The 24,057-nt window shown below is 45.0% G+C and overlaps 1 protein-coding gene across 7 annotated transcripts in view; it reads right to left on the minus strand.

Annotated features, from left to right (window-relative positions):
* ECHDC1 (ethylmalonyl-CoA decarboxylase 1) overlaps nt 1-24,057 on the minus strand; it is a 102,137-nt gene that overhangs the window by 23,521 nt on the left and 54,559 nt on the right. For 2 of the 7 annotated variants that reach the window (XM_056566497.1, XM_056566498.1), the window contains exon 2: nt 8,903-10,619. The exons of 3 other annotated variants lie outside the window; for them this stretch is intronic. In XM_056566497.1, coding sequence (XP_056422472.1) covers nt 9,302-10,612 — 1,311 coding nt within the window. In that variant the 5' untranslated portion in view covers nt 10,613-10,619 and the 3' untranslated portion in view covers nt 8,903-9,301. Of the gene's footprint in view, nt 1-8,902; nt 10,620-22,942; nt 23,071-24,057 lie in introns of those variants that run through there. 2 more of the 7 variants (XM_056566496.1, XM_056566502.1) reach the window with 2 other exon arrangements.

Consider the following 24,057-nt stretch of genomic DNA (forward strand, 5'->3'; position numbering starts at 1 on the left):
AGCGGGACCCCCACGATCAGGACATCTTATCCCCTTTCCTTTGAAAAGGTGATAAGATGTATTAGGGCCAGAGTACCCCTTTAAAGTCTTAAGGGCCTAGATACTGTGAAAGGCCAGGCAAAAGTACACACCTGCTGGTGTTGTAGGCAAATACTGTTTTAAGCGTAGTGGAGCGTATTGTACTCCCTTCATTTACGCACTAAGTATGTCAGGCAGAGAAGTGCCAGGACGTGCACAGAGGAGTGGCAGAGGCCTAAATTCATCAGGCAGAGGTCGCAGCAGACTAGGGGCGAGTGGCAGCAGGAGTCGCAGCGAGAGGCCTGAGATCCCGGTATCAGCTAGAGGTCGTGTCTCGATCAGCAACCCATCTGCCATTATTGATTGGTTAACACGGTCATCCATTTCATCATAAGTGAGGTCTAACACCCCCAGTCAACAGTCAGTGGGTTCCGCAGACACAACCCACAGTATTTTTCAAACTTATGGCGGTTCCACAGTATTTTTATTTCACTCATAATACCCCCCCAAATGAACTATCAGCCACAGCGCTGTCCTCACATCGGGGGACTAATCATGTTACACGCAGGCGCTGCTCTCCTCTTCCTGTGAGCCGTGGCGCTGGAAATTAATGATTTGTGAGCCGGGGACTGAGAATGGAAGCTGTCACCTCCCCCTGCAAGCGCTGAAAGCCAGTGGCCCGCGGGCACTGCAGAACTTCTGGGACCCTTAGTAACTTCACTGTAAACCAGTGGCAGCTCATATGTTGCCGTTTTGCCTGCCGTTTGCTCAGGAAGCCATATTATTAGTCAGTAGCCAGGATTACAATATGAACGACATCATTATACTGACTCACTTGCTGATATAGTGACCGCCAAATTGTCACCATTCAGTAGTGGTATGCCTTATGGCTCTCTACCTTATTGAACCCTAGTTACTGCCACAAAATGGGGGCCATTTTTACACCCACTGAGAGGGAGGACAAACTAACCTACTACAGAAACATCCTACGTAGTCAGTTGGCTGATGCCCATCTACGCCATTGTCCATCCTCTCGCAGGTCTGACTCAGGGGGCTCTCTGCGCTCGCCTTCCACTGCCATGGCTGCTGGGGTAGCAGGAGCAGTACCAGCTCCATCAGCAGCAGCCTGAGTCTACAGTCGCTGATGAGTAGTAGTAGGTAGATCTGGAGCAGGACCTGAACCAGCAGGTGGTGGCATACCTTGACATGCCTATGCCAACGCACTTTGAAGATCCGCTGGACTTCTGGGTAGCCAAATTTGATTTGTAGCCGCAACTAGAAGAATTTGCCCTGGAAAAGTTGTCCTGCCCAGCCAGTAGTGTGCCATCAGAGCAGGTGTTTAGTGCAGCGGTGGCCATAGTAACCCCAAGGAGAACTCGTCTGTTCACGAAAAATGTGGAGAGGCTGACCTTTGTGAAGATGAATCAGGCATGGATCAGCCAGGATTTCCACCCGCCAATGCATCAGAGTTGATTGACCATGTGCCACACCAACACTTCACAAATATGGATAGTGCAAAACATATTTAAGGTGCTGCTCCCCAGTTACAGACATTCCTCCGCATCAGACCACAAGTATTGAGGATATGCATTAGCTAAAACGTAACTTTTCTTAGGATAAAATATATGTACCCCAAATTTTTTTGAAATCAAACAAAAGTAAAGGTCTGCAAAAAAACACCATGTGCCACCTCTACCACCAACTATTGATGTGATGCAAAGACCTCTAAAAAGGTGGAAGGGAACAAAGTATGGTCCATTGTAACGGGTGGGGGTAAAAACTTCCCCTACTCTCGCATTAATTCCCTTCTTGGCAAGTGTTACTCGCCCTAAAAAGGATGGCCCCACACAGGAACCTCTCCCTATTTCCACCTACAAACATTGCCATTTCACAGGGTTTTTAGGTGGAAATAGGGAGTTTCTTGTGTGGGGCCGCCCTTTTTAGGGCGAGTAACACTTGCCAAGAAAGAAATTAATAGGGCGAGAGTAGGGACTGTAAGGTTTCCACCTCGGGGATAGCTCTGGGATCGTCCTGGTCACTGCCACGGGACATGCTTCCACTCAATAACTCGGCAGACAACAGTTTATAAAGCAAGTCTGGCACCTCGCCAGCTGTATTTATACAGGCTGCAGGCAAAAACAAACAACTCAGGAACAAAATAAAATCCTAGACCGTCTGGTCACTGACTACACGTATCAGCATGCCCTGATTACTAACTGGTGAGCTACCCTCAGCCAGTAAAACATGTTCCTCCTGCAACCTGTTACTTACAGTTCACACCAGTACTTGGACCACTCACAGCTCCTGCTGTGTGTTTCTTCAACAGGGCCCGTGTCTCCCCCTAACAGCCAGCCAGCTGTTTCCTAGGGAGAGCCTAGCTCACACTGAGTCTCTTCCTTATGAAGACCTCCCCTCTCCGCTGACTCATTACTTAGGCCCCAGGTGAAGGTTTCTCCAGAGTGAGCTAAGGAAATGCACCCTTTCCTTGCCACTTTATCACATATCCCCCCTCCCCTTTGCTCAGACCACTAGGGAAGAGCACTTGTGTTTGAAAGGCGGAGTTTATCTGCCTTTCGTTCTTCTTGGACAACTTTTGTCCAATGAACACTGATGTCCTTGACTTCTTTCTTCCGCACTTTTGCCAGCCACCAAGTCCACGTCTCCCGGTCACCTTTCGCCAAATGCCTGCCAGGGGTTCCATTCTGGTCACCCCTCTCCACCACCAGGCTCTTTACCCTGGTGTGTGCAGGGCTCTTGTGACTAAGAAGGGAGAAGACAGATGCTTTAAACCTTTGTCTTCTTCCGTCCTCGACTTGCCAGACCTCTGCTGTTACGTTAGGTCCAGGCTCTGCTTCAGAGAATCTTTCGGCCTCAGTGACTTCACTAACCACAGTCCTTTTCTCTGTAGCTTCAGAGGACCTCACCCATGGTTCCAACTCAGTCTCAGCTTCAGAGGATTTCACACCTGGTTTCACCTCAGTCTTAGCTTCAGAGGACTTCTCACATAGCTTCACCTCAGTCTTAGTTTCAGACTCCGCTACTTTCAGAGAAAGCATACCTGTATCCAGTAGCTTTTGCCCCAGAAGCATTTCTTTAGCAAATTCCACCACAGCTTGGTCTCTGCTCTCTTTTAGGACCTTCATATCCTCTTCCATCTTTACATATTCTCGCTGCTTACTCTTGAGCTTAGTGAAGTTCATACTCTCACAATCCAGCAACTCTAAAGTCCCTGATAGTATCTTCCAAAGACAGCAATTGTTTTCTCAACTGCTCATTGTCTGCCAGCAGAGCCTCTTGCTCGTAGAGTTGCATTCCCAGCAAATCCAAGACAGCTGCGTGGGGCCTGGAAGGAGATCTGCTTGGCCAGACTCTCCACTTCATTCTTCTTGCAGGTCACCAGACTGTACATCCTGCAGAGCCACAAACTCACTTCTGTGGTGCGCCATGACTTTTTGCAGTTGAAGCTTCGCTTCCTGCTCTTTCTTGGTTCATCTAATTTGAAATCTTCAATTTAAAATGTAAAAAAAAAAATCTTTAATCTTTTCAATTGTGAGGCCCTATGGTCTCATCATGCTGTTGCCACCTCCAGGCTGTGTCAGCCAGCCATTATATGGTCTCCTTATGCTGCCACCACCTCCATGCTGTGTCGTTCAGCCACTATATGGTCTCCTCATACTGATGCCACCTCCAGGCTCTGTCATTGTGCTGCTCTGCGACAGAGATTCTAATAGAGATGCGTCTAATCTGCATGTCATACTGAATAACAGTATTATTTCACTACCCCAGCACACTCCATATGCGTGTTACAGCAAGGCAAAGTGTTCTACCCCCTTACTGAGGCTCTCTGTGGGCCAGAAATAGCCGTTTTTAATACAGATTTGCTGCAACTAAATTCGTACCGAACCAATTTTTTTCTGAAAATTTGCCGAATTGGCAGAATCAAATTTTTCAAAATTCGCTCATCTCTACCCATTGCCTTTGCATAGCTTTCAAAAGTTGATCCCCCATTAAAGCTAAGTCATGTTATTATGCTAGTTTTGTGTAAAGGGGTTACTCTTTTCCCCTATTCAAAGGATTGGGGATAAGATGCCTGACTGTAAGTGGTTTGGCTACTGCATCTCCTGGGTTATCGGGCCTCTAACCTGGTTGCCCCATACCAGCGTTCAGAATAGAAATGTTTTGAATGTTGGGACACTAGGCTGGATTTTGCAGGGTGTCACAGCTGCCGGACCCCCCCCCCCCCCCCATAATTCCTTTGTGTGAAGTGAAATGATGGGCTGAGATCAGACACACAGGGGGAGATCAAAATCTGTAATGGAAAAATTGAATCAGATTGCTTCTTTGCATTTTAAAAAAGCTTCTGAAAAATAAAATAAACTATCTGATTGGTTGCTATGGGCAACTGGGCAACTTTTTCTCTACACAGGTTTTGATAAATCTCCCCCATATTCTTCAGGTTTTGATAAATCTCTCCATAGTTTTTTGTTTACACAAATTTTGAATCTATTTAATAAAGTGATTGTGTTATGGAATGACTTACTGAAGCGAGTTTTTCTTCAAAGTTTAATTCTTGTCCACATCATCATCTTCCAATGAAAAACACGATTAAAAAGACAAAATTTGGTTTATAACCAATTCACACATTCAAAAAACAAGTTCATGCTAGCTATTAGAAATAGTTATATAGTAAATGCAGATGTGAAAGCAGAGATCAGTGCTCCCTTTGCAGGTTTAGGGATGTGAGCCATATTCAATGGCAAGGTTGGCCTTTTAGACTCCTCCCGCCATGCCCCCTCCAAAAGACATGAATGGGGGAGAACGCTGGGGTGCCAGCATGGAGATCACGGGAGTCCCAGCGGCCGGACCCCCACAATTAGACATCTTATCCCCTATCCTTTGGATAGGGGATAAGATGTCTAGGGAGAGAGTACCACTTTAAGGAAGCTATTCCCATTTAACACAGTTGTGACAGACATTAACACATTTCCTGCAGGTATGCCTGAAATAACAGGCTGGGACTCCCATAATTTGTGTTTGTGTCCATTTGAGCACATGGGCACCGTCAGATTCAAAACCTTTTTACATGTTGTACATCTTGGCAAAACATTAACATTTCTAATAGACTTCAGTAGAAAATGTTATTTCCTTTTTATAGAAATCATGGCTCAAAATCATAGCTTTAACCAAGCTTAAGGGGTAAAACATTTTTTTGGTGCCAGAAAGTTGAACAGATTTGTAAATACTTCTATTAAAAAATCTTAATCCTTCCTGAACTTATTAGCTGCTGAATGCTACAGAGGGAATTTTTCTCTTTTTGGAACACAGAGCTCTCTGCTGACATCATGACCACAGTGCTCTCTGCTGACATCTCTGTCCATTTTAACCCCTTAAGGACACATGACGTTCTCATACGTCTCCATGTCCTTAAGGACATATGACGTATGAGAACGTCATGTGTTTTACCGGCCCCCCGCAACCATCTGGAGCAGAGCCGGTGCCCGATGCCTGCTGAACCCCCCATGTCGGCGATGGCCGCAGATCGCTGGACAATTCAGTCCAGCGATCTGCGGCAGATACCGGGTCAATCGGGTCTCCAGTGACCCGGAATTATTGGCTGATCGGGGCCGTCAGAGATGGCCCCGAACAGCCAGAGCCAGCAGGGGTGAGGTGGCACTGGTGCCACCTCACGATCGCCCTGATTCGTCGGCCGACCAATCAGGGCGCCTGCTGCGGGTGTCACTCCCGCAACCCGCTCCGCCCCTCTTCCGGAGGACATGAGCGGGTGCGGGACGTGCACCCCGGGTGCTGGGGACCCCGATCCCCGGCGTCCCTGTTGGGATCGGGGCCCCAGGTGCAGCGGCGGCGACGACGAGGGACAGACCTGATGCGGCTGGATCGTTGGAGGAGAGTGACAGCCTCCTGCTGTTGCTTAGCAACAGCTCCCAGCATGCAAAAAGGGCATGCTGGGAGCTGTAGTTATGCAACAGCAGGAGGCAGACCACCACAACTCCCAGCATTCCCTTATGGGCATGCTGGGACTTGTAGTTTTGCAACAGCTGGAGGCACATTCTTTCTATGGAAAGGTGTACCTTCAGCTGTTGTATAACTACAACTCCCAGCTTGCACAATCAGCTAAAGTGCATGGTGGGAGTTGTAGTGATGCATCTGGTGGTTGCATAACTACAACTCCCAGCATGCCCAGCCAAAGTAGTATGCCTCCAGCTGTTGCATAACTACAAGACCCAGCATGCCCTTCGGCTGTTTGTACATGCTGGGGGTTGTAGCTTTTGCAACAGCTGAAGGCACGCTGGTTGCAAAACACTGAGTTTGTTACCAAACTCGGTGTTTCACAACCAGTGTGCCTCCAGCTGTTGCAAAACTACAACTCCCAGCATGCACTGATAGACCGTACATGCTGGGAGTTGTAGTTTTGCAACAGCTGGATGTCCCCCCCCGAATGTGAACGTACAGGGTACACTCACATGGGCGGAGGATTACAGTAAGTATCCGGCTGCAAGTTTGAGCTGCGTCAAATTTTCTGCCGCAGCCCAAACTGCCAGCGAGAAACTACTGTGAACCCCCACCCGTGCGACTGTACCCTAAAACACTACACTAACACAAAATAAAATAAAAAGTAAAAAAACACTACATATACACATACCCCTACACAGCCCCCCTCCCCTCCCCAATAAAAATGAAAAACGTCTGGTACGCCACTGTTTCCAAAACGGAGCCTCCAGCTGTTGCAAAACAACTACTCCCAGTATTGCCAGACAGCCACTGACTGTCCAGGCATGCTGGGAGTTTTACAACAGCTGGAGGCACCCTGTTTGGGAATCACTGGCGTAGAATACCCCTATGTCCACCCCTATGCAGGTCCCTAATTTAGGCCTTAAATGCGCATGGCGCTCTCACTTTGGAGCCCTGTCGTATTTCAAGGCAACAGTTTAGGGCCACATATGGGGTATCGCCGTACTCGGGAGAAATTGGGTTTCAAATTATGGGGGGTATTTTCTGCTATTACCCTTTTTAAAAATGTAAAATTTTTGGGAAAACAAGCATTTTAGGTAAAAAATATATATATTTTTTTACATATGCAAAAGTCGTGAAACACCTGTAGGGTATTAAGGTTCACATTACCCCTTGTTATGTTCCCCAAGGGGTCTAGTTTCCAAAATGGTATGCCATGTGTTTTTTTTTTGCTGTTCTGGCACCATAGGGGCTTCCTAAATGCGGCATGCCCCCAGAGCAAAATTTGCTTTCAAAAAGCCAAATGTGACTCCTTCTCTTCTGAGACCTGTAGTGCGCCAGCAGAGCACTTTTCATCCCCATATGGGGCGTTTTCTGAATCGGGAGAAATTGGGCTTCAAATTTGGGGGGGTATTTTCTGCTATTACCCTTTTTAAAAATTTAAAATTTTGGGGAAACCAAGCATTTTAGGTAAAACAATTTTTTTTTTTTTTTTTTTTTTTTACATATGCAAAAGTCGTGAATCACCTGTGGGGTATTAAGGTTCACATTACCCCTTGTTACGTTCCCCCAGGGGTCTAGTTTCCAAAATGGTATGCCATGTGTTTTTTTTTTTTGCTGTCCTGGCACCATAGGGGCTTCCTAAAGGTGACATGCCCCCCAAAAACCATTTGTCGCTCCTTCCCTTCTGAGCCCTCTACTGCGCCCGCCGAACAATTAACATAGACATATTAGGTATGTGCTTACTCGAGAGAAATTTGGTTTCAAATACAAGTAAAAATATTCTCCTTTCTACCCCTTGCAAAAATTCAAAAATTGGGTCTACAAGAACATGCGAGTGTAAAAAATGAAGATTTTGAATTTTCTCCTTCACTTTGCTGCTATTCCTGTAAAACACCTAAAGGGTTAATACACTTACTGAATGTCATTTTGAATACTTTGGGGGGTGTAGTTCTTATAATGGGGTCTTTTATGGGGTATTTCTAATATGAAGACCCTTCAAATCCACTTCAAAACTGAACTGGTCCCTGAAAAATAGTGAGTTTGAAAATTTTGTGAAAAATTTCTAAATTGCTGCTGAATTTTTAAGCCTTCTGATGTCTTCCAAAAGTAAAAACTCATAAATTTTATGATGCAAACATAAAGTGGACATATTGTATATGTGAACCCAAAAAAAATATATTTTGAATATCCATTTTCCTTACAAGCAGAGAGCTTCAAAGTTAGAAAAATGCAATATTTTCATTTTTTTCATCACATTTTGGGATTTTTCACCAAGAAAGGATGCAAGTTACCATAAAATTTTACCACTAAGTTAAAGTAGAATATGTCACGAAAAAACAATCTTGGAATCAGAATGATAACTAAAAGCATTCCAGAGTTATTAATGTTTAAAGTGACAGTGGTCAGAATTGCAAAAAACGCTCCGGTCCTTAAGGTGTAAAATGGCCTGGTCCTTAAGGGGTTAAGAACTGTCCAGAGTAGGAGAAAATCCCCATAGAAAACATATGCTGCTCTGGACAGGTCCTAAAATGGACAGAGATGTCAGTAGAGAGCGCTGTGGTCATGATGTCAGCAGAGAGCACTGTGTTCCAAAAAGAAAATAATTTCCTCTGTAGTATTCAGCAGCTAATAAGTACTGGAAGGATTAAGAAAGAAAGTAATTTACAGATCTGTTTAACTTTCTGGCACCAGCTGATTTAAAAAAAAAAAAAAATGAAGTTTTCCACCGGAGTACCCCTTTAAGTACAGGCATGTACAAGTTCCAGTAAGTGAGGGTGGGTTCGCACTCCTCTGTGCTCTCCTGTCTGATAGTTGAGAGCACAGAGGAGTGCTAGCCCACCCTCACTTACTGGACTTTGTCCATGATTGTACTTCAGCTTGGACAAAGCCATGATTTCTATATAAAAAGGAAATGACATTTTCTTATGAAGTATATTAGAAAGGTTAATGTTTTGCCAAGATGTACAACATATAAATAGTTTTTGTATCTGACAGTGCCCATTTAAGAAGGTCCCTTGAACAATTATTTTTAAACTTGATCAGTTTTTCCCCACATTTACAGTTGGACAAAGGTACCATGGCCAATAGATTTTTAAAACCTTTTTTACTGGATTCATAAACAATACACTTCTTCTCCATAACTGCATTGGGCTGGTCTTGTAGCAAGGATTCAAAGACATCGTGAGCATCTTGATCGATATGGGATGCGTTAAGGAAAGTCTATGGATGATTCCTCTCAGTCATGTGGATGAAATTTAGGATCATTAGGATCTTGATAAGTGGAATCATTGCTTTCAGGACTGTTGAAACTTCAAGACAGCTCAAAACTGTGGTCCCTAGGGCACTCATTCGGTGGAGTGGTTGCTGAAGTAGAAGGGCCAAATGTTGAATGTTTTTTTAGAAGGAAGTTTTCATATGCATCCTGGAAGGTGACAATATGCATATTATCCCATGAGACAGGTTGTTTTTGGGCCATGCTGCAGGGATCATATTCTGCAGACAGTTCTTGGTTTGGAGAAGTATCTTTCCTTGCCAATTGTGAAGAGTCAATCCTTTTGAAGTTTAGTTGGTCAGCTGTTTGACATAGTCTGCGGGTGTTACGTCTCCTTTTACAAACTGCTTTCCATGAGCTGTATGACTTTAACCATCTTCTGCTCAAGTTGGATCCCACTCTTTGCATCACCCCTAGTCGGTTATTTTGCCCGGAAGGTTTTGAGTTTTTGGACATGATCACCATGCTGTGGTGTGCCTGGGGCTTGGGATAACTAAGGATGCAGCACGATATTTTTTTATTTTTAGTGGGAACGCGAACCTGTATTTTTTTGGATTTTGGGTTGTTTAGGAAGACAGTGTTTGTTGCAAAATCCCGTGTGGTAATTGTATGCTTATCTGTGTTTGGCAAAGAATCCGGTTGTGGTATTTGCTGAGTTTTTTGTTGATTGGTGGAATTTTCCAAAAATATTTTTTGCCCACAGGCAAAACAATTTTGGGAACTGTGCTGAACCACGGGTTTACACATGATACTAAAATCAGTGTTGCGATCAAGCATAGGAGAATTAGTCAAAGTGTCAAAAAAAACAGGGCGTGGGGTACCATATGCGTCAGCACACAGTGGTACGTTTGGAGAAAATTTGAAACAGCTGTCAGATGTTGATTTAATGTGGTTTGCAGAACAAGTGAGGAGGAAAGTGGTTGTAGTGGAAGCATTTGTGTAGGTAGCTACACTGGTTGTGGAAGCTGAAACTGCTTCACTTTCCGCAAGTGTCAAATTGGAACTGTCTGTGTAACTCATAGAGGAGTTCTCTATTTGGTCAATGTTTCCAACAGAGGGGGGCTCATGAATGCCAAATAGAGATGGGATTGCATCCTTCCGCAAAGTGCGCCTGTTGTCCCAATAGTTGTAACAGTCATGGGTGAAGTGAAGAGAACATAAGCGGTAAATATCATTCACTGTTCCCATCCAAACTTTCAAGACCATTTCCTCCAAATTGTCGGTAAACTGGCCGATCTGTTGTAGCCATAGGCGTATGCGATTCACATCCTTGGGGAAAGTATGTAGTGACACTGAAGACTCCCTTCTGCGCCACGAAGTTTTGCAGCCTTTCACCAGGCACGATGACATTCTGAATCTTAAAGGACCCAAAAGATAAACATGATAGCTACATTAATAAACTACATCCAAGACAACAATGCACAGACCACCTTCACCCATTGTGTAACACACCAATGAAAAAGTAAAAGGAACCTGTGACCAAATCATGCTGGAAAGCACATGTATTCTACATCTGTCAGACTAAGGGTAGGTCTCCACTTTTTTTTTTCAAAGGCAAAAACGCCCTTTAAAACAGGCAACGTGACGACCAGATGTATGCAATATTCCATATCCTCATGGACTTTAATATTTTGTCTTTTAAGCCTCCTTATGGTGTTTTTCCAAATTTTTTGACTAAATGCCAGTTATTGTAAAACACCAGCATGTTCAGACTATTGTTTTTTTCTTAACAAAAATCAAGAATGGTTATTCCCATAGTAGGCTATGGGCATGAAAACAGGCCATGTGGTTTTTCCACTTGGTGGGTTTCCAGCCTTGTTTAACACCTTATTAGCACTTACATAGCAAAAAAGATACGTAAAAATACATCTCATTTTAATTTTTTAAAGGAAGCACAGATAAAAAAAAAGGGAGCTGTTGGACCTCACAAAAGGTAGTGACATTTAGTTACCCAAATCCAGCTTATCCCAATTCGAAGAATATAAAAGCTTTTTGCAAGCATCAAGGGTACTGTAAGAGCCGTAAGGCCGAGAGCAAGAATATAAGAGGGGTATGATTAAGTTTTTGATAAGTTACCTATCTTGTAAAATATTTAAAAATAAAAAATTCTTGATAGCTGTCAAATATCTTGCCAGTTTACTAATATGTTAAGATTACACTTTGAATATGTGTAAAGACTTTTATTGACCTTTGCATGATATTTCAAGATTTTAGATTGCACATCAGCCACTTTAGGCTTCTGGAAACTAAGTAATATATTGGTCAATAGGTAACTCCCTTAACGACAACGGACGTATATTTACGTCTATTGCCCCCTAAAGATCTGACCGCGCTTTATACAGAGTGGGTTCCGGTTGCTATCAGCAACCAGGACCCACAAGTAATGCCAGACATTGCCGATCAGGGTGGTGTCTGGCATTAATCCTTTAGATGCCACTATCAATTTTGATAGTGGCATTTAAAACAGGAGAAAAGTAATCCCAGCTAGCTCAGTGGGCTGATTGGGATCGCCGCTGCATCCCGATCAGCTGAGAGGATGGCAAGAGGTCTCTAACCTGGCTGCCTGCTGTCCAATTGGTGCTCCGAGGCTCCAGTCAGCCATGGCAGGCAAAATTTCAGCACCTAAAACAAAACACTAAGCAAGTTGCAAAGGGACACCGCTCCCCTGCCAATAATCAAGATTGTTGTATTTTTTGTGTGATTTGAAAGGAACAACAATGTGTCCGTGTTTGTTTTCTACCAGCCTTACTGCGTGAAAAAAAATATTAGTTAGGGTCCAAAATAGGAATCAAGTTCAAACTGGTTATGGCCAATTACCCCAAGAATTTCCACATAAAATAGATAGATAAGAAAAGCAATATTTAGCCAAAACATTCAGCAAAAGAGCAAACCCGCATTTTAAAAAATACAAAAGTGGACCAAAAGGACCCCCCACCCCCCCCCAAAGAAAAAAAAAAAACACTACTCCCTAAGGCAAAAGACATAGAATTCCACAAAAGAACTAAACAACCTACACCCAACAAAATATAAAACCCACTAAGAAATAATGGAGAAATGTAAAAATCTTACCGTGGGTAAGCTACCAAAAGAGACTTGTGCATGCAGACAGTCACACTGCCCGGCCAAAAAGGGAGGACAAACAGTTTATTGCATTATCAGACCACCAAAATAAGCAGGTGACAAGCAACACCTGAGAAAACATCAGTCTATTCATGGGCTCTAACACTCATGCGCAGCATTATCCCACTCAGCAAATACAGCGACACAGCTACTGTACATAGAGGGCATCCTGCTCAACTGCGCATGCCCTTCATGTCTCCTCTGACGCAGCTGAACCAAACTGGCCAACCACACCACAAACACAACCCTGGAAGGAGGAGTGCTAATCAAAACAATGAATATTAAACAAAGGGGGTGTGCAGTACAACGGGTTTGGGAGGACGTCACAAAACACAACACGGTGACCAGAGTGAAAAGGATTTGGTCGCCAGCAAACAGGTCAGAGGTGTGCTTCACACTGAACACATTGCAATGCCGGTGATGTAAAGATTCCTGGGAGTCTGGAGTAAAACACGAGCACATGTGCAGTTTACTACGTTCTCTGTAGTTAGTGTAAGGGCTAAAGTAGACAGCAAGCCCGAAGTAAACTGCAAGCACATGCACAGTTTACTCTGGACTTCAAGGAGAAATGCGCTAGAAATCTTTTAAAGAAGATATCCCATGCAGCAAAGAAAAAAAAAATACCTAGCCATTCCATAGTATATTACACCTCTCTGACATGTTTGTGATTTTTTTTCCGGCCCCCATTCACCGGCTATTCAGCTCATAAATTCCAGTTACTTCCTGGTTATGGTGGCTATGCCTGTGATCTCAAAGACTTCATTTCCCTGCATGCACTGCTCACATTTCCTGCTCTCAGCTGCCTGAGCAGAGAGCTTGTTACCACCCCTAACATATGTTAGTCACTCCCACATAACACTGAGCTCCAATCATAGCCCTATACAGCAGGGTGACCACATAACACTGAGCTCCTATCATATCCCTATACAGCAGGGTGGCCACATAACACTGAGCTCCTATCATATCCCTATACAGCAGGGTGGCCACGAGGAAACAAAATGTAATCTCAGTGCTCAGAGAGAGGGACCCTGGAGTTGAAGCTGCAGTTTTACACTGTAAAATCACTCCCTTCCCCTCCTCCTCTCAGTGAAACAGCTTTACAGTGGCACAATCACCTCCCCCCTTATCTGCCCTGCACTCCTCTCTCCCCAGTGCTCAGTGTGACAGCTCTACGCTGGCAGCTCCCTCCCCTCCCCCCTCTCCTCCGTTCTCAGTGTTAAAACATTAGCAAGGAGAGGGGAGAGAATCAGCCTGTTTGCTGGGGCTGCTATGATCTGAATCAGCCGGCATATAGGCAGTGCTGCTCAGCCAATCACTGCAGAACAGAGGGAGGACAGTGTGAATATTCATCAGATGGGAGGGGCTAAGGCTGAGCACAGGGAGCTCTCTGCAGCACAGTGGTTTTCTGGGTAATTGTCACGTCACGGCCCCGGGATGCTGCTGATAGCCTGAATAGGGGGTCGAAAGTCATGAAAACCTGGAACAGCTGAACTTCCTGTCAGACAGAAGAATGCAGAAAAAGCTTGTTTCTAAGCAGCATGATTTACAAACCTATATAACTTTACCTTCTGCACTAAAAGCTGAACAATTTTTTACTGTGAGACATTAACTTTAAGCTCCCCTGTGCCCAGGCGGCAAAAACTTAAAAAACAAACTCACCTTCCTACGTTCCCCCGTTGCTCCTCGGCTCGGAACATCACACTGCAGTCAGGGTATCGCCAGCTGCAGCAATGTCCCCCCTCGATCAGCGATAGGCTGCGCACACTGTCATGTAAGAAGCTCGGGCTGGCTTCTTAAATGACAGTGCACTCAGCCTATCACCGGTCGAGGCGGGACATCGCTGCAGACGGCGACATGCTGACCGCAGTGTGGCGTTCTGATCCGAGCAGCACTGGAGAAATGGGGGAAACGTAGGAAGGTGAGTTAAAGTTTGTTTTTTTAAAGGGTAGCTCCCACCATCCTATATATTTTTTTTTCTGTCCCTGCCTATTTCCCATCTCTCCCTAACCCTCTCCCTGCTTTTATTTTTTTTTTAACTATATTAAAAAAGGTATTTTTGTCTGCCTGGTAGTGTGCTCACTACCAGGCACGACGTCACTGATGCCTGCTGGAGCCGGCACTTCCGCCCTTAGTTCACTATACAGGGTGCCTCCAGCTGTTTCACCACTACAAATCCCAGCTTGCCCTGACATCTATTGGCTGTCAGGGCATGCTGGGAGTTGTAGTGGGGAAACAGCTGGAGGCACGCTGTGTTGAAAACAATAAGTTAGGGCCATAGGCGCAGCGCGGCGCTGCCCCGTTCCCTCCAGTGCTAAGTCACCCCCCCCCCGTGTGGACACCCCGATCCCCGCAACCCCCGTGTTGGAACCCCAAGCCCCGCTCTCCCCGCAACACTAGTGTTGAAACCCCGATCCCCATACGTACAAACTGCAGAGTCCAGCAGCATCAGCGGCGTGCAGGGGCAGTATCAACGGCGTGGTGCGGGAGGAGTAGCCGGCATCTGAGGCCAGCGAGCCAGCGAGCGCAGGCTGAATGAATTAGGACTGATGCCCGCCCAGCATCAGTCCGAATTCAGGCGTGACGTCACGCCAGCCTCCAGCCGGGAGACCCCTAGTGGCCGGTTTTCAAACGTTAATTTAAACATTTTAATAAAAATAAAAAATAATGAAAATATATTCGAGATATGTTGTAGTACATATGTGCTACAACATATCAACAAAAAAGTTGATGCCAGTGCCCATTTAAGTTTATGCAGCCCGGGCACAGGGGAACTTCAAAGATTTCTGCCAAATTTCTCCTTTAGGGTTTATTCACACGTACAGTATTCTGCGCAGATTTGATGCGCAGGATTTCAAGCTGTGTTCAATTTACATTGAAATCTGCAGCAGAAAATTCTGCGTATCAAATCTGAACAGAATACTGTACGTGTGAATAGACCCTTGAGGAGCATAGTCAGCATAGCTAGCAGGCAAAGAGGGAGAAAAGCGTAGTTATCTTACTGTAGTGTAGTTAGCTTATTGAAGCAGTGTAACGTAATTTAACATCAGTGTACCGTAGTTAAGGTTTTAAATTGAAGGGGGAAGTGGCTTAGGTTTTAAAGTGAATGGACTACAACACCCAGCATGCCCAGGCAGGATGGGAGTTGTAGTTAGCGGAGCTTTGTTTGTAGCGTAGTTAGCATAGCTTAGTTTAACATTGAAGGAACTACAACTACTAGCATCCCCAGACAGCCAAAGGCTGTCCAGGTAGGATGGGAGCTGTAGTTTTGCAACAGGAGATAAGTGTATTTAGCATGGAAAGGATTAGCATAGTTTTACACAGGTCTAGCATAGAGCCTAGTTTTATACAGGTGTAGTGTGGATAGCGTATTTTGAAGGTTTGCACCAGTGTAGCGTGTGTACAGTCTAGCGTAGTTTTACACATGGGTAGAATAGCTAAATTAGTTTACAGGCAGATGCAGCGTCGTTTAGGGAGCGTAGCATATGGTGTAGCGTAGCTTAGCCTGAAAGTGAAGGGACTACAACTCCCAGCATGCCGAGACAGCCAAAGGCTGTCCAGGCAGGATGGGAGTTGTAGTTTTGCAACAATAGACAAGTGTAGTTAGCATAGGGTAGGGTTAACATAGTTTTACACAGGAGTAGCGTAGCTAGCATAGTTTTACTGGCAGATGGAGCATAGTTTTGGAAGCGTAGTGTAGCTTAGTCTTACAGTGAAGAGACTACAACTCCCACCATGTCCAGACAGCCAAAGACTGTCTAAGCAAGATAGGGGTTGAAGTTTTGCAACATAAACAGAGTCAATTGCACTCAATTGCGCTATGTTCATGTAGCAGAGGCCATTGCGCTCTGCTACTTTAAAGTAGGGATCGACCGAATATCGGTTTGGCCGATATTATCGGCCGATAATCATGATTTTGGGCATTATCGGTATCGGCAATTACCTTGCCGATAATGCCCCGCCCCCCGCACCGCCCCCACTGCACCGCGACAGCCCGCCGCACCCCCCACCGCACCGCCCCATTGCCTCCCCCCATCCCCGGTTTTATAATTACCTGTTCCCGGGGGCCGGGGTCCACGCTACTTCTGGCTCCTGCTACGCCCTGCGTTACGCTGTGCGCAATGACGAGTGACGTGACGCGACGCGACGTCACCGTCAGTGCGCACAGTGACAGCTCAGGAGGACGCCACCGGAGCCAGATGTAGACTGGACCCCAGGAACAGGTAATTATAAAACCGGGGATGGGGGAGGCAATGGGGCCGGGGCGGTGCGTGGGAGGGGGGGGGGGGGACGGGTGTAACGCGGTGCGGTGGGTCGTGGGGGCGCGGAGTGGTGCGGCGGTGTGGCGGGGGGCAGTGATAGGACTCAGGAGGACCCCAGACAGTCAGGGGGAGAGAAGCGGGTGGCGGCGGCGCAAAAGCCGCTGCAGTTCATTGATTTAAAGCGCCCGCTTTAAATCAATGATCTGCAGCGGTGTCACGGGGGGATAAATAGCCAATAACTTATACCGGAATATGGGTATAAGTTATCGGCTATCGGCCCTAACCTCCACAAATTATCGGTATCGGCCCTAAAAAAAACGATATCGGCCGATCCCTAGTTTTTAACACGGGGGTTGGGGGACAGCGGGGTTCTTAACACAGGGGTTGGGGGAGAGCGGGGTTCGGGGTAGCCCCTAACTTATTGTTTTCAACACAGGGTGCCTCCAGCTGTTTCACCACTACAACTCCCATCATGCCCCGACAGTCAATAGATGTCAGGGCAAGCTGGGAGTTGTAGTGGTGAAACAGCTGGAGGCACCCTGTATAGGTGAACTAAGGGCGGAAGTGTCGGCCCCAGCAGGCATCAGTGACGTCGTGCCTGTTAGGGGAAGTCTGCCTGGTAGTGAGCACACTACCAGGCAGACAAAAAGGCATTTTTAATATAGTAAAAAATGTAAAAGGCAGGGAGGGGGTTAGGGATAGATGGGCAATAGGCAGGGACAGAAAAAAAACAAAAACAAAAAAATAAGGATGGTGGGAGCTACTCTTTAAGGGTGCTATGACACTGCGGAATCTCCATCAGGCGGCCACCGAAAATATTACAACGCTAGGGCCGCGGGGCACTGAGCTGTTCACCATTGGCGGCTGTGCAGTGCTCGTGGAATCCGTGCAAAGAATGAACATGTTCTTTCTTTGCGGAATTACCGCTGAAATCCCACAGTGTGAACGGGTCTCGCGGAGACCCATTCACACTAATGTGGGAATTCTGTAGTGTCAACTAAGTGCAATTGCCTCTGCTACTGTTGCAAAACTACAACTACCATTCTGCCTAAACAGCCTTTGGCTGTCTGGGCATGCTGAGAGTTGTAGTCCCTTCACTCCCAGACTAAGCTACTCTATGCTCCCTAAACCACATTCCATCTGCCTGTAAAACGACGCTATCTATCTAACCTGTGTAAAACTATGCTATATGCTAACTACGCTACACCTGTGTACAACAACCCTAACCTTACGCTACACCTGTATAAAACTACGCTACACCTGTGTACAACTACATTACGCTACACCTGTATAAAACTACGCTACACCTGTGTACAACTACATTACGCTACACCTGTATAAAACTACATTACGCTACACCTGTATAAAACTACGCTACACCTGTGTACAACTACATTACGCTACACCTGTATAAAACTACGCTACACCTGTGTACAACTACATTACGCTACACCTGTATAAAACTACGCTACACCTGTGTACAACTACATTACGCTACACCTGTATAAAACTACGCTACACCTGTGTACAACTACATTACGCTACACCTGTATAAAACTACGCTACACCTGTGTACAACTACATTACGCTACACCTGTGTACAACTACATTACGCTACACCTGTGTACAACTACATTACGCTACACCTGTATAAAACTACGCTACACCTATGTACAACTACATTACGCTACACCTGTATAAAACTACGCTACACCTGTGTACAACTACATTACGCTACACCTGTGTACAACTACATTACGCTACACCTGTATAAAACTACGCTACACCTATGTACAACTACATTACGCTACACCTGTATAAAACTATGCTACACCTGTGTACAACTACATTACGCTACACCTGTATAAAACTACGCTACACCTGTGTACAACTACATTACGCTACACCTGTATAAAACTACGCTACACCTATGTACAACTACATTACGCTACACCTGTATAAAACTATGCTGCACCTGTGTACAACTACATTACGCTACACCTGTGTACAACTACATTACGCTACACCTGTATAAAACTATGCTACACCTGTGTACAACAACATTACGCTACACCTGTATAAAACTATGCTACACCTGTGTACAACTACATTACGCTACACCTGTGTACAACTACATTACGCTACACCTGTATAAAACTATGCTACACCTGTATAAAACTATGCTACAAATGTGTACAACTACATTACGTTACACCTGTATAAAACTACGCTACACCTGTGTACAACTACATTACGCTACACCTGTATAAAACTACGCTACACCTGTGTACAACTACATTACGCTACACCTGTATAAAACTACGCTACACCTGTGTACAACTACATTACGCTACACCTGTATAAAACTACGCTACACCTGTGTACAACTACATTACGCTACACCTGTATAAAACTACGCTACACCTGTGTACAACTACATTACGCTACACCTGTATAAAACTACGCTACACCTGTGTACAACTACATTACGCTACACCTGTATAAAACTACGCTACACCTGTGTACAACTACATTACGCTACACCTGTATAAAACTATGCTACACCTGTGTACAACTACATTATGCTACACCTGTATAAAACTATGCTACACCTGTGTACAACTACATTACGCTACACCTGTATAAAACTATGCTACACCTGTGTACAACTACATTACGCTACACCTGTGTATAACTACATTACGCTACACCTGTATAAAACTACGCTACACCTGTGTACAACTACATTACGTTACACCTGTATAAAACTACGCTACACCTGTATAAAACTACATTACACTACACCTGTATAAAACTATGCTACACCTGTGTACAACTACATTACGCTACACCTGTATAAAACTACGCTACACCTGTGTACAACTACATTACGCTACACCTGTATAAAACTATGCTACACCTGTGTACAACTACATTACGCTACACCTGTGTACAACTACATTACGCTACACCTGTATAAAACTACGCTACACCTGTGTACAACTACATTACGCTACACCTGTATAAAACTACGCTACACCTGTGTACAACTACATTACGCTACACCTGTATAAAACTACGCTACACCTGTGTACAACTACATTACGCTACACCTGTATAAAACTACGCTACACCTGTGTACAACTACATTACGCTACACCTGTATAAAACTACGCTACACCTGTGTACAACTACATTACGCTACACCTGTATAAAACTACGCTACACCTGTGTACAACTACATTACGCTACACCTGTGTACAACTACATTACGCTACACCTGTATAAAACTACGCTACACCTATATACAACTACATTACGCTACACCTGTATGAAACTACGCTACACCTGTGTACAACTACATTACGCTACACCTGTAAAAAAACTATGCTACACCTGTGTACAACTACATTACGCTACACCTGTGTACAACTACATTACGCTACACCTGTATAAAACTATGCTACACCTGTGTACAACATTACGCTACACCTGTATAAAACTACGCTACACCTATGTACAACTACATTACGCTACACCTGTATAAAACTATGCTACACCTGTGTACAACTACATTACGCTACACCTGTATAAAACTATGCTACACCTGTGTACAACTACATTACGCTACACCTGTATAAAACTATGCTACACCTGTGTACAACTACATTACGCTACACCTGTATAAAACTATGCTACACCTGTGTACAACTACATTACGCTACACCTGTGTACAACTACATTACGCTACACCTGTATAAAACTACGCTACACCTGTGTACAACTACATTACGTTACACCTGTATAAAACTACGCTACACCTGTGTACAACTACATTACGCTACACCTGTATAAAACTACGCTACACCTGTGTACAACTACATTACGCTACACCTGTATAAAACTACGCTACACCTGTGTACAACTACATTACGCTACACCTGTATAAAACTATGCTACACCTGTGTACAACTAGATTATGCTACACCTGTATAAAACTATGCTACACCTGTGTACAACTACATTACGCTACACCTGTATAAAACTATGCTACACCTGTGTACAACTACATTACGCTACACCTGTGTATAACTACATTATGCTACACCTGTATAAAACTACGCTACACCTGTGTACAACTACATTACGTTACACCTGTATAAAACTACGCTACACCTGTATACAACTACATTACACTACACCTGTATAAAACTATGCTACACCTGTGTACAACTACATTACGCTACACCTGTATAAAACTATGCTACACCTGTGTACAACTACATTACGCTACACCTGTATAAAACTATGTTACACCTGTGTACAACTACATTACGCTACACCTGTATAAAACTACGCTACACCTGTGTACAACTACATTCCGCTACACCTGTATAAAACTACGCTACACCTGTGTACAACTACATTATGCTACACCTGTATAAAACTATGCTACACCTGTGTACAACTACATTACGCTACACCTGTGTACAACTACATTACGCTACACCTGTATAAAACTACGCTACACCTGTGTACAACTACATTACGCTACACCTGTATAAAACTATGCTACACCTGTGTACAACTACATTACGCTACATCTGTATAAAAAACTATGCTACGTTAAATACACTTGTCTCCTCTTAAAAAACTACAACTCCCATCATGCCTGAACACCCTTTGGCTGTCTGGGCATGCTGGTAGTTGTAGTTCCTTCACTGTAAAACTAAGCTATGCGAACTGTGCTACAAACTAAGCTAGCTACACTAACTACAACCCCCATCCTGCCTGGGCATGCTGGGAGTTGTACTCCATTCACTTTAAAACCTAAGCTACGTCCCTTCACTTTAAAACCTTAGCTACGCTACACTGATGTTAAACTACGCTACGCTACAGCTAAGTACGCTTGTCTCTCTCCCTGCTCCATTACACTAGCTATGCTCCCGCAGTCCGTAGTAAGTTACGCATGCGCTCGTAGTTAAAGGAGTAGTACAGTGGTGACCCAGTGGTGAACAACTTATCCCCTATCCTAAGGATAGGGGATAAGTTGCAGATCGTGGGGGATCCGACCGCTGGGGCCCCCTGCGATCTCCTGTACGGAGCCCCGACAGCCCGCGGGAAGGGGGCGTGTCGACCTCCGCACGAAGCGGACACGACACGCCCCCTCAATACAACTCTATGGCAGAGCCGAAGCGCTGCCTTCGGCAATCTCCGGCTCTGCCATAGAGATGTATTAAGGGGGCATGTCGACTGCCGCTTCGTGCGGGGGTCGACACCCGCTATCTGGCCGGAGAGCCTGGCCCCCGTACAGAGAGATCGCAGGGGGCCCCAGCAGTCGGACCCCCCGCGATCTCAAACTTATCCCCTATCCTTAGGATAGGGGATACGTTTTTCACCACTGGACTACCCCTTTAACTACCGGCTCACTGAATATGCTAGCTCTTACACTACCTGCGGAGTACGTAGTAAACGGTGCATGCACTCACACTTTACTACATACTCCAAGGAAACTTTTCATCACTGGCCCCAAACAGGATATTAGAGATCACCATAACACAAGGCAACATGGGGACTTTCTAGACCAACAAAGCAGCTCAGAAACCTAAAAAGGGGACAGGCCCTTGTTTTCTCTCATGTGTCCTGAGATATTTACTAAGGGTTTTCCTACAGTTTTGGCGCAAATCAGCACAACAATTTTACCCACCCTTAAAGTGATCATATGCATTTTTATTTTTTTTGCCTCTCCACCCAGAGCACAAGGAGAAATGGTCTGTACTTCTCCCTCCCCCAACACTCCATAGAACACAATAGTGAGTCAAGCAGGAAGACAGAAAGAGGTTCAAAGTGTTTCTCCCTGCTCCACTGATAATGGGTAACTACAACTCCCAGCATGTCTGATCATGATGGTAGTTGTAGTCTTGCAACAAGTGCACAGCCACAGAATGAGCATTTGTGTCCACAACCTGTGGTTCTGCGGCTGCTGCAAAACTACAACTCCCATCATGAGTGGCAACAGCTGCATAACCACAAACGGGGCACAAATTCCCTCAAAGTAATCCTCAAATTCCCACCTAAATGGAATGGCACATCAAAAACCACCCAAATACACTAACCAAAGAGTACAGGATATCTGAGGGAATGTGCAAAAAAAAAAAAGCCTCATTAAAAAGGAAACAAAAAAACTACAATCTACAAATCTGGGTCAATATGTATGTACTGCTGTGATACTATATACATAGACTGGTAATACAGACCTACCATTAGCACACTACTATATTAATCACTTTATGCTACTCACCGTCTGCAATTAGGCTGCTGCTGGTAGAAATGCTAGGAAGCTCAAGGACCTTTCATGATGTCATAACCATGTGATCGGTCACATGTGAGAGAAGTCAGAGGCGGCCAGGACAGTGTAATTACCTTCAGTGTGCTCACTGACACATATACACACACACACACATTGAAACACATACAGTGACATACACAAGCTGACACACACACTGAAGCACGCAAAGTGACATACACAAGCTGACACACACATTGAAGCACACACAGTGACATACACAAGCTGACACACACACTGAAGCACACACAGTGACATACACAAGCTGACACACACACTGAAGCACACACAGTGACATACACAAGCTGACACACACACTGAAGCACACACAGTGACATACACAAGCTGACACACACTGAAGCACACACAGTGACATACACAAGCTGACACACACACTGAAGCACACAAAGTGACATACACAAGCTGACACACACACTGAAGCACACACAGTGACATACACAAGCTGACACACACACTGAAGCACACACAGTGACATACACAAGCTGACACACACACTGAAGCACACACAGTGATATACACAAGCTGACACACACTGAAGCACACAAAGTGACATACACAAGCTGACACACACACTGAAGCACACAAAGTGACATACACAAGCTGACACACACAGTGACATACACAAGCTGACACACACACTGAAGTACACACAGTGACATACACAAGCTGACACACACACTGAAGCACGCAAAGTGACATACACAAGCTGACACACACACTGAAGCACACACAGTGACATAAACAAGCTGACACACACACTGAAGCACACACAGTGACATACACAAGCTGACACACACACTGAAGCACGCAAAGTGACATACACAAGCTGACACACACACTGAAGCACACACAGTGACATACACAAGCTGACACACACACTGAAGCACACACAGTGACATACACAAGCTGACACACACACTGAAGCACACACAGTGACATACACAAGCTGACACACACAGTGACATACACAAGCTGACACACACACTGAAGCACACGCAGTGACATACACAAGCTGACACACACACTGAAGCACACACAGTGACATACAC

Source organism: Hyla sarda, chromosome 3 (genome assembly GCF_029499605.1).
Source record: "Hyla sarda isolate aHylSar1 chromosome 3, aHylSar1.hap1, whole genome shotgun sequence".
NCBI classification, from domain to species: Eukaryota; Metazoa; Chordata; class Amphibia; order Anura; family Hylidae; genus Hyla; species Hyla sarda.